General features: G+C 40.9%; 2 protein-coding genes across 2 annotated transcripts in view; one reads left to right on the top strand and one right to left on the bottom strand.

Moving 5' to 3' along the window:
- TG (thyroglobulin) overlaps positions 1 to 18,047 on the bottom strand; it is a 399,523-nt gene that overhangs the window by 147,713 nt on the left and 233,763 nt on the right. The window lies entirely within an intron of this gene.
- Positions 1 to 18,047, top strand: part of SLA (Src like adaptor) — a 60,251-nt gene that overhangs the window by 30,244 nt on the left and 11,960 nt on the right. The window contains exons 2-4 of the mRNA XM_073632270.1: positions 7,124 to 7,207; positions 10,450 to 10,549; positions 17,784 to 17,870. Coding sequence (XP_073488371.1) covers positions 7,150 to 7,207; positions 10,450 to 10,549; positions 17,784 to 17,870 — 245 coding nt within the window. The 5' untranslated portion in view covers positions 7,124 to 7,149. The remainder of the gene's footprint in view (positions 1 to 7,123; positions 7,208 to 10,449; positions 10,550 to 17,783; positions 17,871 to 18,047) is intronic.

Below are 18,047 nucleotides of genomic sequence, written 5' to 3'. Positions count from 1 at the left end.
GGTAATGCTAAGAGTTTAGGTTGGAAAAGAGCTGGACTTTGGTCTGATGGTAAAGCAGAAGAAACTACGGTAAAAAAAAAAAAAAAGCTGGGAAAGCAACTGATGAGATCATTTTTGCCTCTTTTCTAGCATAAACCATAGATTTCAAAACACATTATTTGGGAGATGGTACTATGCGGAAAATGAGGCAGAGGCTCAATATAACAATGGAAGGCCTTAAACCATAGTTTTAAATTGCATATTATTGGGAAGATGGTAATATGCACAAAATGAGGCCAGAGGTTCAATATGTCAATGGAAGCCCGCAGACCATTGTTTTCAACTGCATGTTATTGTGGGAAGATAGTACTACAATATATACAAAATGAGGGTCAGGTGTTCAATATAACAATGGAAAGCCTTAAACCAAAGTTTTAAATTGCATGTTCATGGGAAGATAGAACTATACAACGAAATGAGAGCAGAGGTTTGATAAGAAAAGAAAACCTTAAACTATAGGGAAATCAGAACTATGGAAAAGTTTTTTCTCTGTGTCTCTTTTAAGTGGTAGTTAATAGTTATAACAGTCCTAATGCAACTTACTTAACCACTTCCAAATAGTATGGTACTATGCAAAAAATGAAGCCAGAGGTCTGATTAAGGCAATAGAAGGCCCTAGACCAGGGATCTTCAAACTACGGCCCTAAAGCTGTTGTGGAACTACACGTCCCATGAGGCATTGTAAAACTCTGACATTCACAGACAAGACAAGGCATGATGGGAATTGTAATTCCTGAACAACTGGAGGGCCATAGTTTGAAGACCCCTGCCCTAGACCATAGTGATCAAATACATATTTATTACTTGGAAGAGAAATTAGCAAAAGGCATATTCTTCCCTACCCCTCCCCATTTGCGGAATGCTGTCAAAGTAGCAGATTCTCTTTAAAAAAAAAAAAAAAAAAAAAAAAACCTAAACTGCTCTTCAGTAGTTGCAGTTGTCACTTTTCTGTTGGCTTCCTATTGTTCACAGCTAAGTTAATGGAAACTTTCGCAAACTGTTTTTAACCAACTTCCCCATTTGTATCAAGATGTACGTTCCTTGCTATCACTGCTTATTTTTGCATACTCCGATAACAAGTCAGCCATTAACTGAACGTTAGATGTCCATCATTTTAAAGGGGGACGTACAATTTTTATGACCATTGCCTTTAAAGGCTAACCCCACTCAAAACTGATACTTTATTTTTGGGTTGGGGCACTCAAGGGTTGATATACTGTACCTGCTGTTTTAAAGTATGTGTTACTTTGCAGGACTTGTAGAGGTCAGGGTAGGACTTCCTGTGTGCTTGTTCCTCTACAGGAGCCTGGATGGTCAGTTAGTGATGATGCCAATGGCCACCATTTTGATTGATTTTATCAAGTTTTAAGGCTGACCATAGACAGTTTTAGTTTATTTGAAAAATATAGAGCATTTATAATGCTGATTTAAAGCGTGTGCTAGGCTCATTGTTTTTTTTAAAGATTCAGTCAAAGGTGCAAAAGTCTGCTGCGAGTCCCCATGGCTTTTGCTATAATGTAAAAGTATGCACAGATGTTCCTGCCAAAGTGCCCCCTCCAGTGATGTCCCATCCCTGCACCTAAGGAACACCCAAAATGTACACTGAGCTGCACCCCCAAATCAACCCCAAAGTACTGAAGCCAAAGGTCAATATGACAGCCAGGCAAGCTCTAGGTTTCTCCTTGAAATGGTTTTCTTTAATCCCCAACTTCGAACCCTAACTCTAACCCAACCAGTAATACTAAATGAACCTTTTCTAATTCATACATTCCTTCTAGATGAAAGTATCAAACATTGGGGCTTTCCAAAGATTTCCATTGCACATGATCCAGACAGCTAAAGCCCATTCTGTTCTTCCACAATGCAATGACATAGGACAAGGTTAGGACTACTCTCCCTTTTGGCCTGCTTGCCATGAAAGACTCCTTCACTAGGTCACCACTATCTCCTAAAAGTTTGTGGAGCCTGGCCATATCAAAACTTAAGGAGATCCATGAGCACCTCTTTTTTTTTCTGAGGATTTTGAGGTGCAATGGAATCCCTAAAAATCTGTTGGTAAATTTTAATGGAGCACTTTAGAAATTATTTTAATGTATTGTACTGTTTGGTACTCTAGTTGTACTGAGACAGATAGGGAAGACCTGTAGCGAGTAGTTAAATTGGCAAAGTGGATTATTGGCTCACTACATCCTAATCTCAGAGACATCCATGGGAGTCGTCCTTATAGGTAAGTCTTTGTTTGTTACTCTCCACTAGGTTAAGGATGTTTCATACTTAGGCCAGGAATACGTTTTTTCCATGTACTGGCTGGTAAATCCATAAACTGTTATCATATGTTATGGATTTAGGATGAGATGGTGTAGTGCAACATTTCTTCCTAAATTAGATACTTGAATACTTTACAGTTGATTTGATTTGATTTACACACACACACACATACATACATACACACATATATATATATATATATATATATATATATATATATAATATATACCGTATTTATCGCCATATAACATGCACATTCATATTAGGAGGAAAGTTTTAGGGAAAAAAACATTTTAAATAAGGAACTTTGAAGCAAAATAAGGGTCAGTGCCCATCTACAGCCTCATCATTGCCATCAATGCAGCCTGATCAATGCTCATCTGCAGCCTCACAAGTGCCATCAATGCAGCCTCATCAGTCCACATCAATCAATGCAGCCTCACAAGTGCCATCAATGCAGCAGCCTCACCTTTGCCATCAATGCAGCAGCCTCACCATTGCCTTCAATGCAGCCTCACCATTGCCATCAATGCAGCAGCCTCACAATTGCCATTAATGCAGCAGCCTCACCATTGCCATTAATGCAGCTGCCTCACCATTGCCTCAATGCAGCAGCCTCACCGTTGCCATTAATGCAGCAGCCTCACCATTGTCATTAATGCAGCAGCCTCACCATTGCCATTAATGCAGGAGCCTCACCATTGCCATCAATGCAGCAGCCTCACCATTGCCATCAATGCAGCAGCCTCACCATTGCCTTCAATGCAGCAGCCTCACTATTGCCATCAGTGCAGCCTCATCGATGCCCATCTGCAGCCTAGAGGGGACAGGGAGGGGGCACGACGAGCAGCAACAGATTACATAGAGTGAGAATCTTCTATAATAGACAGAACAGTGGTCCAATGGTGGCCCAGGAGACGGGACTTCCTATTACAGAAGCCGCCAAGTAAACAGGAGTTCTCACTGTATGAAATCTGACGGCGCTCGTCCCACCCCCCCTCCCTGTCCCCTCCTAGGCAGCTAAAATGTAAGTATTGGCGTATAACACGCACACGCTATTTACACCCGATTTTCAGGGTGAAAAAGTGCGGGTTATACGCCAATAAATACAGTATATAGACTGTACATATATTTTTTTTTTTCTATTTTAAGTGGGTGGCTTCCAAACTAATCTATTCTGTGCCTTGTATACTGGGACAATGAAGTACAATATTTTATTACATCTGCAACTACCAGTCCTATGGTCCTATGGGCTACACTAATTAAAAAAGTCAATAGCTTGACACATTTGCATACCTTAAAAACACTGTACAAAATGACTCATCAGTGCACAGACTCCCAGAGATATAAGTTTCATTATTATGCAAGAATGTTCAATAACTAAGCTCATTTTACCATTCCCCTTGACTGCTATTACAGAATTATCCTAACAAAGATCCGATAAATAGTAACACTTAAAGAGTATTTCTACTTTTGCAGCCACATTTGGATAACACTTTCTTTATATTTGTTGCGTGTTCCTGTTCACATAACCTAACTTAAAAAAAAATATTTTAAAATTGCTGTTTACCTTTTTAAATACCCTTTACCTGCCTAAACTAGCGCCCCCCTATCTAATGCTAAGGAGGGGGCAGAAGAGGTATGTTTACCCTAACCCCTTGCGCTCTGGAAGATTTTATCCCCTTCATTACCTGGGCATTTTTTGCTTTTTAGCACTGTGCTCCTTTAACTGGTAATTGCTCGGTCATGCAACGCTGTACACAAATAGAGCTTTCTTTTGGTGGTATTTGATCATCGCTGGGTTTTTATTTTTATTTTTTGTAATATAAAAGAAAAAAAAAAATATTTTGTACTTTCTGTTATAAAACAAATATCCAATAAAAAAAATCTTCATAAATTTTAGCTAAAATGTATTCTGCTACATATCTTTGGTAAAAAAAATACAAGTGTATATTTGGTTTACGTGAAAGTTTAGCGTCTACAAACTATGATACAGATACTGGATTTTTTTTTTGTTATACTAGTAATGGCGGTGATCAGCGACTTATAGTGGGACTGTGATAGTGTGTTAGGCAGTCTGACCCTAACTGATGCTGGGGGGGGGACTGAGTAACTGCCACTGACATCACCAGTGTCATTAATACAGTGATAATATGCACTGTCGCTGTACAGATGACACTGGCTGGCAAGGGGTTAACATCTAGGGAGACCAAGGGGTGAAATGTGTGCCTAGCCAGTGTTTAGTGTGTGCTGCCTGTACTAATCGATGTGTTTTCTGATCATGTGATCACTCTGATTGGCTGTCACAGTGGCCACATGTTCAGGAGCCTGTCTGCTATTACAGAATTATCCTAACAAAGATCCGATCCATAGTAGCACTTAAAGGGTATTTCTACTTTTCCAGCCAAATTTGTATAACACCTTCATTATACTACCGTAGTTGCATGTTCCTGTTCACATAACCTAACTTAAAAAAAAAAATATTTAAAAATTGCTGTTTACCTTTTTAAATACCCTTTACCTGCCTAAAGTAGCGCCCCCTATGTAATGTTAACGAGGGGGCAGAGTAGGTATGTTTACCTTAACCACTTGCGCTCTGGAAGATTTTATCCCCTTCATTACCAGGGCAATGAAGTGGGATTTGGCTGTGCAGTTCTAAGGACACATGGCAAGCTCAGTATAGAAGAATTTGTGTTGCCTTTAAGAACAGATTACTTTGTCTGAACTGCTCTAACAAAATTAGTGGCTGGAACCCAGATGAGCATTTCCTCAGGCCCAGTATGGCTGTTTGTTCCTAAGAAAAGGAAGGACCTTCAAAAGCCACAAAGCACAGATAGTTGACGTAAATGCACTTCCATAAAGAGTCCATCCTGTGCTATGAAGTACATACCATTGGTTTCTTGTAACCACAGCTCTTTCATTTTAGTTCACTACCTTTAAGTCACTGCAGACGCTAAATCTATTTTTAAACTGTGTGTTAAAGGACAAATATATAAGTTAAGTGACAGAGCTACTAAGAACATTCACATCTGAATAGGTAAAAATCCCTACACCTGTATCAAAACCAAGATATACTATATGGCCAAAAGCTTGTGGACCCCTGACCATCACAACGATACAAGCTTGTTGGACATCCAATTCCAAAACCATAGACATTAATTTGGGGTAAGCCCTCCTTTGTGGCTAAAACAGCCTCGTTTAAGAACACTTTCCACAAGATTTCAGAATGGATCCGGAGGGGGACTTTGTGCCTATTCAGTCAAAAAGCATTTATGAGGTCAGGCACTGATATTGGATTCCAATTTATACCAAAGGCATCCATGTCAGGACTCTGTGAAGGCCACATGAGGTTCTCCACACCAAAGCCATCAAACCATGTCTGTATGGGTCTGGAACATGCTGGAACAGAAAAGGCATTCACCAGGCTGTTGGTATAAAGTTGGAAGTGCATGATTGTCTTTAATGCCTTTGTATGCTGTGGCATTACCAGTAGCCTTTATTGGAAAAACTTGGAAATCAAAAATGTATACATTTGGCCATACAGTGTAAGCGACTTTTTGTCACTTTGCTGTGCCCCTTACTGCTCTATGGTAGCGGCCACTGGGGACAAAAAAATAATTAGGCAGTTATAGAATTAAACTATTATTGGACAGGAAATCATTGTGAAAATTTCAACTGAGCAATAAAGGGAACAAAGAATTTAGAAGAAGCAACCAGACTATAATCCAGTTAGAGCCCATTGTACTACCACCAACAATCGCCAACTTCAACCTTCTCTGTTGATTCCAATTGTTTTTGCACACTTTATTAAAAAAATAGAAAGAACACTCCTTCTTTAGATGTATTGAAGCATTGCTGCTCATTATGTTCTTAAAGTGAAAGAAAAAAAAATTCTATTCAAGCATGCATTCTTAAAGTGGAACTTCACTCAAAAAGTCCTTCTGGTTCACTCTCTCCTCTGAGCCTATACCTGAGTTACAAGCTTTTTGGGGTGGAGGGGAGCAAATACAGATTGTATTCAGTACCTGTTTCCACTTCCACAATCCTCCCCTAGGTAAGAATGATGTCCACCCCTTCCCTCCCAAAGCCTCCTGGGATACGTCACATGTCCCAGAAGGCTGCAGGACCATACAGAGTGTTTGCATGCACAGTGGGGAGCTGGCTCTGGTTCCTCAGGAAGCGAAAGCCAGCTCCCCTATCCAAGATGGTGGTATTGGGGACCCACAACAGTAAGAAGAACTGGTTGTGGGAAGACAGCTCTGGACCACAGGCACTTGTAAGTACTTGATTTTTAAAGGTCAGCAGCTACTGAAGTTCCTCTTTAACTCAAAAAGTCCCTTCTCTTACTCTCAGTCTCCTCAATATCCCCAAATTTTTGCTGCTGTGATCTGACTTCTTGTTGGAGGGTGGCTACGTTCATTCTCCATGGCCCCGCTGTATGTAGGAATGTGGCCACCCTCTCTTGCTCGCTCCTGAGATGGACAATGGAATTTGTAGTCAAGAGATTTGGGAGCTTTCAGAAGCCATTACAATGAGGCAGAAAAACACAGCAGGAAACAATTTCATGAAAAATAGATTACAGGAACAATACATAGTGCAGTGATGGCGAACCTTGGCATCCCAGATGTTTTGGACTTACATTTCCCATGATGTTCTTGCACTCTGCAGTGTAGTGGAGCATCATAGGAAATGTAGTTCCAAAACATCTGGCGTGCCAAGGTTCACCATCACCGACATAGTGGATGTGTATGGATTGTTTTTGGAGAATATTGTTAATTGTGACTTTAACATAATCTTTTTTTTTCTTCCTATAAAGGATATACGACTTTAGAGAAAACAGAAATGGGAAACACCATTAAAAACAATCCTCCACCAGCAAAAATTACTCAATCTGAAACAGGTCAGTGCATGTAGAGTATATTAAAAACTGGTGCAAATTTCAACATTTTTTAAATTGAATTTAAAAATTCAGCGAAAGCATTAATCCTGAAGCAATGGAAATCAAAGAAAATACCAACAATAAAGGATTGGTTCAGGGAAGTAGATAAAACTAGGTTAATGAAAGAATTAATATACTTATAAAAGGACTCTGAATTAAGATTTTATGGGATTTGGAAAAGTTGGTTAGACTTCAAATAATCCTTGATTTTGCTGAGTTATATGGGCAGTGAGAGTGTTATTTAGGGGCACTCCCTCCCTCTGTCTCTACCCCCCTCTTTTTTTTTCTTGGGATGAAATTGGGAGGGAGCTACAAGTAGCTGTCTACCCTAGATCCACCCTCTTAAAATTAAATACAATAAATAATTGTGATTAAATTTTTCGACACACATATTATTTCACGGTTTAGTAAGGGAGAAAAGGAACAGAATTATTTGGTAGGGGTACACAGTAACCTGGGAAAGAATAGGGGATAGTGGGGGTAGAAGGGGTCTCGATCCCCCCCCCTTCCTAAAAAATAAAAGGGAAGGATAAGGAAGGGAAAAGAGGGGAAGAGATAAAGATTCACTATACACAAATATTTAATCATTTTTTTGGTTGTTCACAGTTTGCAATGGTGTGAGGTAATTTTGTATGGGGGGGGGGGGGGGGCCTTGAGGGAAGGATATTGATGGATGGCAATTGATTACTGAAATAAGTTAAGGGAATATGGGCCGTTTTTTTTTTTTATATGAAGAACGTTGAAAGCTTTAAAGAAAATATATTCTAGGAGTGATCCATTCTTGTGTTTTTTAATGAGTTGTATATATGTTTTTCGAATGATATGTAAGGTTTTATGTCTGTATAATAATTTAATAAAAATAGTTGGACTAAAAAAACTGGTGTAAATGTCCTTGCGTGATAATTAAAAAATATCCCAAGCCTAGGCAATAAACTAATACAAAAAATTGTGTCTGTAAGTGACAACCCAGGCTCAGGAATGCTGAGAGACCTACTGAGTCTGCTCTAGAAGTAGAGAGTGAGTTGGGTACCCAAAATCTGGGCAGGCATTTGGAAGCTTTATGAATTGGGGGGTAAGCTGATCTGCAGTATCATATAGCTACAATAAAATTCAGGACATTTCCCTGGTTTCATCTTATTTAACATGTAAAGGCTCTCTGTCTCATTACACAGCAGCAAGCTTTTACTACAGTCTCTTATAGCATGGCAGAAGTTTCCAATAGTCACTTGTTACATTACATGGCACCCGTGTCTCAGTCTCTTGTAACACAGCAGCAGTTAGCATGTCAGTATCCTACGTATCGTCAGGAAGCATTGGAAGCAGGTTTTGGGTAGCATATCACTTTTCTGGATTAGGTTGGATTGTGGACACTAGTGGGTTCAAATTCTGGTTGTAGTACAAACATTGCCGGGTGGGTCAGGCGGTAGGTACAAGCAAGTTCAAATGCAACTGTGGGTTAGACCAGCCTTTTTCAACCAGGGTGCCCAGGCACCATGGGGTGCCTTGAGGTTCCTTCAGGGGTGCCTTGGCAAAATGCCTAAACATTGCACAAAAACTGTATACAAGCCAGCAGATGGATCAAGCCTGCCTTTTAGTTACACAAAGCCACAGGTTTTCATTGTGCACCATCATGACCTTCTAGCCTTCGGCATCCGAACTACCAATGACATCATCAGTTGATAAGGAGGATATCTGCCGTCCACACAGCATCCCTGTTTGATTCTCCCCTGCCCCTCTCATTAGCTGAGTGATGGAAAAAAACTGAGAAAGAAGAGAAACACTGGAACACTAGTTAGTACCAGTGTGCAAAAGTGTATTTGATTTGGAAGAATAAAACACCTCTTATGATGGGTGTCCTACGTGTGTGGATGTTGATTCATTACGTAAAACTATTAGAATAACTTTTTACATTTTAGAATGGGGTGCCTCGAGACTGTCCATAATTTTAAAGGGTGCCTTGACTGAAAAAAGGTTGAGAAAAACTGGGTTAGACTGCTGCCTTTTTTTTTTACAGATCTGTGTTGGAACCACAATATAGTAAATACCATTGGTTTAAAAGCTGAACCTGGGGTTTAAAAAAAAACAAAAAACTCATGCTCGTTACCTCTAGGGGAAGGAAAGTAAGGTATACTTTTGTGAAAACGTGCCACACTACATTTGAGTGAGATATATGTGAAAAGAACTGATATCATTATTATTAAAACAAAATAATATTAAAGAATTCACTATAAACTAATCAGTGCAATATAAACATTAGAGCCCCTAATGACACCATATGCGATGAAGCGCGTATATCACTCAAATGGAGTGCGTCACAAATTCACAAATGTGATTATTGATATATTACATGCTGTATATGTGCGGGCCGCTGCTAGTTTTCTATGTATGTTAATGTTGGGCCTTAAGCGCAGTTTCGCTCTTTGTTTTAAAATCATTTTCAAGGTATAATACATACCTTATGCCTCCTTCCAGCAGGCTTCCACTATGCTGTGCAACCAGTCCCGAAACCCTGTAATTAAGTCAAGAGATCTGTGACAGGCACTCATCAAATCATCACCAACTATGCCCACTCTCTGACCGAGTGACTGCTGGGTGTTGGATTCCCTAAGCTTGCATATCATGACCGGGGGGGGGGGGCGCAATTAGGCATCTTTGCCCTGGTCGCTGGATGATCTAGTCCCGGCATTGGCCCCACCCATCAGGGCTTGGTCAATGGCACCCGGCTTCTCCCACCAGCCGGATGCCCACCATAGCAAGCTGCTTGTTATGGGGAGGTTCCTGTGTGCTCGCTTCCAAGCCAGCCTTGTGTGTCGCTAAGTCTGAGGAGGAGGAGAGAGACGTTGCTCTCATGCACATTGCTGTGGGAAGGACTGAGAAATTGCAGCTACACTGGGTGGCTATGCACTGATAATCTCGCCAACTATGCCAACATCTAAGCAGCTACAGCAGCAGCTAAGTTGACAATCCTGCAGTGTTCTCAGTTCGGAAGGAATAGCATTGTCTCCCTTTTAAAGGAAGTGCATATCCAATAGTTCTACTAGCAAGATCAAGAGGCATTTACAAAAGGTTCCTGGGGTTACTTCGAAAACAGCCCAGTATTACCAATATAGGCAGCCTATGTCACACTGGGGATTTTATTACTCGACTATAGTTCAACTTTAATGGAACATTTCAATGCAGCAGTTGTTTTTTTCATCTTATAGGAACCGAAAGTGATTTTCTCGCTGTTCTTTATGACTATCCTCCACCGGATGTGAGCGAGCCAATCTTCTACTTTGGAGAGAAGCTGAGGGTCATCTCAGAGTAAGTTACGTTCTCTAAAGCCTAAGTGCAGCACATTCGTTTTCGTCTTCTGAAAACTGACTTGGTTGTTTTTCGGGGGAAGGGAGTCACAGAACCATGAAATCTGGCGCAAACAGCTTAACTAATCAAGTGCCTAAAACATCAGATCTAAAGCCATTTGGAAAATGAGGATACTGGCAACCATACAGATTATTCTAGCCAACTCCACAGAATGAATTCCAGCCACAGAGCAGACAACAAGGGCTGGAAAGTCATCAATAGGGACCAACTTACAAACATTGAAAAATTCTGTTTTTTGAAGCCCCACTCCTACCTGCCACTCAATCCACCTCTCACCATTACTCCTTTCTAATTAATTTCTGAAGTTTAGGTATGGCAATTTTTACATAGTTACGTTGGTCCAGCATGGACCAGCGTAAGTATATGTACCCTGTTTCCCCGAAAATAAGACCTAGCGTGATTGTCAGTGATGGTTGCAATATAAGCCCTACCCCCCAAATAAGCCCTACCCTGTTTTCCCGAAAATAAGCCCTACCCTGAAAATAAGACCTACAAGGACTTTAACTAGGGCTTATTTGGGGGGTAGGTCTTATATTGCAGCCATCACCGACAATCACGCTAGGTCTTATTTTCGGGGAAACAGGGTATGTGCCATACCTATGGGATCCCCATAAAAGCTTAAAATCATCTGAGAGTCCAGGTGTAGGCAGGTGGAGTGGTAGAGTTACCCTTTAGGTGAAATCCCTCCCTTTTGGAGGGAGCAGTGGGATGGATTCCCATTTAGTGGGTGTTTCTAGGGCTGGAAGTTCAGTTGAGCCTGGAAGCAAGACGGAAAAAGGAGATTAGCAGAACTTGTCCTTTCCCCAGGGGAAAGAAGGAAACTAGGCCCAGAAGAGGCCTCCTAGGCCTGTATTACACCTGGGACAGAAGAGGACTTTTCTGCGCCTTCTAAAGGACAGAAGGAGAGAGAGGTAAAGAGCTCTCAGGCCCTGGACCCAATCTTAGCCGTCTCGCCCATGGCAGCCAAAATCAACTGTATGGCTTGCTGACTGAATCTATTTTACAGCCACTAGGTGAAGAGCCATGCCTCATATTGACTGTATTAGTTGCATTATGTTTAGTAAAAATGTTTAAATTGTACTACGGCCATGGAGTGCGTTCATTGGCCTGCATCATAGTATGTGGAGAGCGTGAGAATGTGTTCTGCTGGTGTGCCCTGGCTGTTGAGCTTGGAGAAGGTGCCCAATGTTTGGAGCCTCTGAAAGTGAAGGGGAAGAAGCACACAGTCAGGAGCGTGGTTCGTGGGTTGGTCTCTTCCCGCCACCCATACACTGTGCTGAGTCATCGGCCAAGCCCTGTAATGCCCAGAAGGTCAATGTTATTTTGGGGGTCTGTCCCTCTTTCCTCCTCATTTGTCCCTCATTTTGGTCAGATCTATATAGTTGTATATAAAATGTACTTTTTATCTTTGAAAAAAGTGTTTCCCAGTGCTGAAATGTGCTACAAGTTCTAAATTGCTGCATTTGTAAATGTTAAAAGCCAGTATAAAGAAATAGTAGTGGTAAAAAAAAAAAAAAAAAATCATGGGTTTAACCAATATTTTTTTCTTTTTATAATTCTCTTATAGGGAGGCGTGGCAGGGGGGTATGTCCTATTCCTGCATACTTTTGATAATAGGTGTCCCTCGTTCCCATCTCAAAAAGTTGGGAGGTGTGGGTATATAGCTGAATGCAGAAGGTTTCTATTGCATTAAAGTAGGACTATGGCCAACACTTTGGTTTTTTTTATTTATTTTGTATTGAGTAAGGGAGGGTTAAAACCCCTGTTAGATTTTATTTAGCCATCTGTGTCTCATTCCAGAGATTACCCCTCACTTCCTGTCCCATATCAAAGCAGAAAGTGAGAAAAAAAACCCTGAAAATGAAGGAAATTTCTTGGGGACCCCCAGGTCACCAGAATGCGTCCCTATTGGAAAATTTCCCCCTCCATTACTTTTCTGGGGACTACCAAAAATTTGGGATTTTACTTTACTTTCACTTTTAATGGTAAACAGGAAAAATAGAGAGGATGAATCTCCTACATGGGGGGGGGGGGGGGCACAGACAGCAATAAATACTGACAGGGGTTCTAACCCCTTTCCACTCTATCCAAAACTAAAAAAAAAAAAAGTATTGCCTTTAGTTATACTTTAATTAGAAAACTTGAACTTTTAGAACCACTTTAAAAATTCTTATGGGCAAACATTTTACATTTTTGTAAAGGCATTCGTGTAATGCTTGTAAGCAGCAAATAAATATTCAGATTTTGTGAAACCAGTGCTAAATGTAGTCCTGGTATTGATCCCAGATACAGAACTATCCAGACATTAAAAAAAGAAAAAAAAAAAAACTGGCTCCACCAGTACACAGATACAGAGATACACATCACACATAATGGAAAATTGTTCTCCAGCTTGTGAGAAAACAAGAAACCTCAAAGGCTGAAATGCAAATTCACAGCTCACTCCGCAATGTTTTGCAATGCAAAGAGAAAGCTGCGTAGCACTTACTGGAAGTCACAGACCTCACAGTGCTTAAAGCAATATTAAACCCTCAGGTTTGTAAGCACTTTCAGCAGCTGCTGAGTATGCAGCTTCTTTATCCTTTAATCCTTGGCGATGTTCTAGTGTAATCTGGTGCCAGGACCGCTGCCCCAAGTTTCCTGTTTTAGGGTGGCTCTTTTCTCTTACAGCATCCTATGGACCCACCTTTGAATGCAGGGACTAGCGTTGTGTCCCCCTACACTGTGTGCCTCAATAGAAACACACAGCCCCATAGGCTAGAATGGCAAGGCAGTCCCTTTCCTCTGTCCACTGTTAAAACTAAAGCTAAACTAAACTGTATCTGAGATCTGAGCACCACAAACTGAAAATACTATTTGATTCATTTTTAATATTCAACACCCCCCCCCAAATCTATGTCTCCAAGATTTATTTTGCTAAGGAATCACATTTAAAAACACCCCTCTAGCATTTCTGTCCATGGGCATCTTGAGTGAGGGTAGATGTAGCATTCACTTCCTGGAATTCATCTGCCCTTAAATTATGACTAAAGGCAAAACTTTTTTTTAGTTTTGGATAGAGTGGAGAGGGATTAGAGCACCTGTCAGATTTTATTGCTGTCTGTGCACCCCGTTAGGGAGATTCACCTTCTCTATTTGTCCTGTTTACCATTATCATTGAAAGTGAATGTAAAAGAAAATGTTGTGTTATCTCAAAAGTGATAGAGGGGAAATCTTCCACTGGGGACACTAGTTCTGGTGACCTGGGGGTCCCCATGGAATGCACTTAATATGCAGATATTTCCTCTCACTTCCTGTTTGGCTATGGGACAGGAAGTGAAAGGAAATCTCCACAATGGGACAAAGATGGCCAAAAAAATATCTGATAGGGGTTATAACCCTCCCTTACTCTATCCAAAATGGAAAAAAAGTTTTGCCTATAGTTCTTTAACTCAAGCATGCAGGCAAGAGGTGTGCTTAGCTGAGAAAGCCCCTCCTTCAGATGGTAAAAAAAAATGCCCATGAACGGGGCTTTTTTTTTCTCAGAGAATAGGTGTAGGAATAGGAATAGGTGCCCTTCCTGAGGCACCCTTTTTCTCCGCCCCCTACCCACCCCCGAGCACCATTTTTTGATTCCACCCCCTACCCACCTCCCAGTACCACCCTTTTAGACAATACAGAACCAAGTATCATTTTATGGTGCTAAGTAATTTGTATGGAATTTGGTCATGGTAACAAGAAAAGCAGTAAAATAGATCTAAATAAATGATACCACCCAGGGTGTAACATAAACTCAAACAATACACATCTAAAATCCAAACACTTTATTTTGGACATTGAAAATCAATTTCTAAAAACCAAGTATACAAATCAGCCATCCAAAGGTATGTATGTACGTAGTCTTGAGATCAAACTATAAGGTCAATGCATTTCGCAGGGGACCCTGCTTCATCAGGACCTGGGATCTTAGTATAAGGATACTTTAACAACACACTTGTAAATATATTATTATTATTATTATGTCATTTCATACAAAGGAATATTTACAATACAAGGTGTATCACAATAAATCAAATAATAGTCATTTTAAAAATAAATAATTTTCAATATACAGTATATACCTCTACTGGTTTCCCAGCCCGCTCCTTAACAACCACCTATTCTTCACACAGAATTTGAATCGGTCAATCAATTTTCAACCAATTCAAATTGTTTTGAAAATTTGGAATTTGTTAGAAAATAAAGAAACCAAATGAAACTAAACAAATTTTTCCATTATGCACAACCATATTGTAGAGCACAAAACAATCACACCCCCCTTAAAATAATGGATGGAGGTGGTTGGCCGGTAATGGTATATAGGACTCTGTAATCTATCTATAATCCTGGGTGCAGAACAATCATATTTTTTGGTGATTATGGGTTATCAGCATACCATGAGAAATGGTCAGACAAATATTTAATAAAGGTTTACATTCTTGTAAGTTACAGCAACACGGGAAGTGTTGCACCTCTTCTAAAATTATGTTGTGGTTTTGTTACTATTTAAAAGAGGAATAGAGTTTAATGACCTTCTTTAAATGTGATCAATGTGTGAAAAAAGGAGTTTATCTGAGAACTTGGTGTTAAGTCATAATTCACAAACTTGGTAGAATTTGTAATAGTAAATCTAATAATGTCTGTGTTAGGACTGAAAAATGTTCTTATAGTTCCATTTTGCATTACCTATACAACTCAAATCCACAAAATACACATTTTATATAGATGCACAGACTAGGACATATTTATAGACAGTATGTATATATATATATATATATATATATATATATATATATATATATATATCTCAATACTGTTCAATACTTATTTTACCCGCTGTATATATACACACGCTATCATATCCCCTCCTAAGCATCTATTCTCCAGGGAGAATAAGTTTAATGTTTGTAGTTGTTCCTCATAGCCGAGGTCCTCCAGCCCTCTTATTAGGTGCCCTTCTCTGGACTCTCTCCAATTCCAGCACATCCTTCTTGGGGACTGGTGACCAGAACTGAACGGAATACACAAGATGTGGCCAGACCAGAGTTTTATAAAGTGGCAGGATTTTTTAATGCATGCTAATATTCTGCTGGTAAAAACGGGGCCAGGGATAAATCCAAGGGAAAAAGACCAAGATTACTTACAAATGCATGCAGACAAAACCCCTGCTTTTAACACATACCGTTAGACAGGTTGATTTGGTTGTCTGCGAGCTGGTCGGTAAGTAAGCTTAGTCTTTTTCCCTTGGATTTATCCTTGGCTCTGTTTTTACCTTATGTCGCCCCCCAATGCTGCTTACTGCGATGGCCAGTTATAGATGGGGGCAGTAGCACCTGTTTTTATAATATTCTGCTGGGCTTGCCTGCTGCCGCTTGGCACTGCATGCTATTGCTGAATCAATCATCAATCCCCTGATCCTTTTCTATCATCGATTTCCCTAAACACTGAGTTTGAACTATTTAAGCCAACCTCTCTATCATTCATGAACAAGTTAAACAGGATTGGTCCCAGGACAGAGCTCTGGGGTACCCCACTTACCACTCCAGGCCATTCAGAAGATACGCTATTTATCACCACCCTATGGACCCTTCCCTGTAGCCAGTTTTCTATTCAGGTACATATACTATCATCAACACCAATAAACCTCAATTTGTGCATTAAGCACTTATGGGGTACTGTGTCTGCGAAATCTAAATACACTACATATAATCCATATTCCTAACACCCAGATTAATTCCACACCATTAATCTTTTTGTGCCAAAATGAACCTATGGCATAATGTATTAATGACAGAACCCCGAGCAATGTAAGATACCCCAAAGAAAATGGACAACCCATATCAAAATTGCAGCGCAGAATAATCATATTCAGATGTATCGTGGATCGATAAGAGTTAGGGGTGAAGGCCTGTACACTCTTCAGAAAGGCTTCTCTTGACCCGGACAGGTTGTGCAATGTTAGCTTAGACAGGCCTGGACTGGCCATAGAGCACACTGCCTTGCTGTGCCTATCATCCCAATACGGCGAGTGGGTGGCCCTGGAGACGGCATTTAGGACCAAGAGCCCAGGAGTGAGAAGACCTCAACTGCCTCCCTGACCCCCAAAGAGGCAAACAGCAGAAGCGGGCGTAGCAGCTGACACGGCATCCCTGGTGCCTCCCAGAGCCATGAACATCCTACTGCTTGTGTGGAATGTAGCGGGCATCACACACACCTACACGCAGACAGGGACTGGGACAGGGGGAGCATAGGAGGGACTACAGACAGGGACAGGGCTAGGGGTCTCTCTCCCACCTCCCCATCCCACCCCACCCTCCCACCTCTCTCTCTCTCACCCCCCCTTTCTCTTTCTTACCCCCCTCCTTATCACCCCCCTCTCTCACCCCCACCCCTCCATATCGGTCTGGTGCGGGCCTCCAGGGAGAGACTGTGGCACGGGCAAGAACTTACTCTGCTCGAGTAATCCTCCCTCTGCAGTGTATCAACTCTTGCGGTGCTCAATAGAGATGTCAGCGCTCTTAGAGATGCTGGCGCTCAATAGAGATGCTGGCGCTCAATAGAGATGCTGGCGCTCGTAGATATGCTGTTGCTCAGTAGAGATGCCAGCGCTCAATAGAGATTCCGGCACTCAACAGAGATGCAGGCACTCAGTAGAGGATGCCAGCATTAAGGGAGGGATAGTAGGCTGGTAGCCTAGGGCAACCCATTGGAAGAGGAATAAAGATGCATCAGGCTACGCACATCATGTAGGATACGCAACATGCTTATGATACATTATGGGTGTAGCCAAATACTGTCTCTTTATTCTTCTTCTCTGGTCCTGTGCTGGTCTGCCGCCCTCCAATAAGCCCGCAGGGGTCTTGGTCCTCCTCTCACAGTAAGTTTGTGAAAATCATATTCCCTGCCCACAGTGACTGAAGCAGGCTAAATCCAACTAAAAGAAAATCGAGAAACCGGTAGTTGTCATTATTTGTAATTTGGTTTGAAAAAAAAAACGGACTAATCAGTCTAAAAATGCTCGGGCCTGTTTTTTGTCCCGGTCCGGTCCTGCTTATAGAAGAATGGTTGTATTCACTATACTATAATACTATATTATTTTCTTTGTCTATATTTACTATACTATAATACTATATTTTTTTTCATTGTCTCTTTACAGTGAAGGAGGATGGTGGAGAGTGGTATCCCTAAAGTCCGGTCGTGAGAACTACATACCTGCAAAATGTGTGGCAAAGGTCTACCACGGGTAAGGAACATCTCAATTTTCTAATTTAAAATGATCAATTCACTCATTAAAAAAAGAAAAACATACATGGGTCTGTATCTGTAGGATGACTAGTGATCCACAATCCTTCTCACATTTTACAATGCCGTTTTGTACCAGCAACCAGCCTTCAGAGTCTGTACCTACAACCCTACTTAA

Source organism: Aquarana catesbeiana, linkage group LG05, assembly GCF_042186555.1.
Source record: "Aquarana catesbeiana isolate 2022-GZ linkage group LG05, ASM4218655v1, whole genome shotgun sequence".
NCBI lineage: Eukaryota > Metazoa > Chordata > Amphibia > Anura > Ranidae > Aquarana > Aquarana catesbeiana.
Note: the sequence above shows the minus strand (reverse complement) of the source record. Positions and strands in the feature narration are given on the sequence as shown.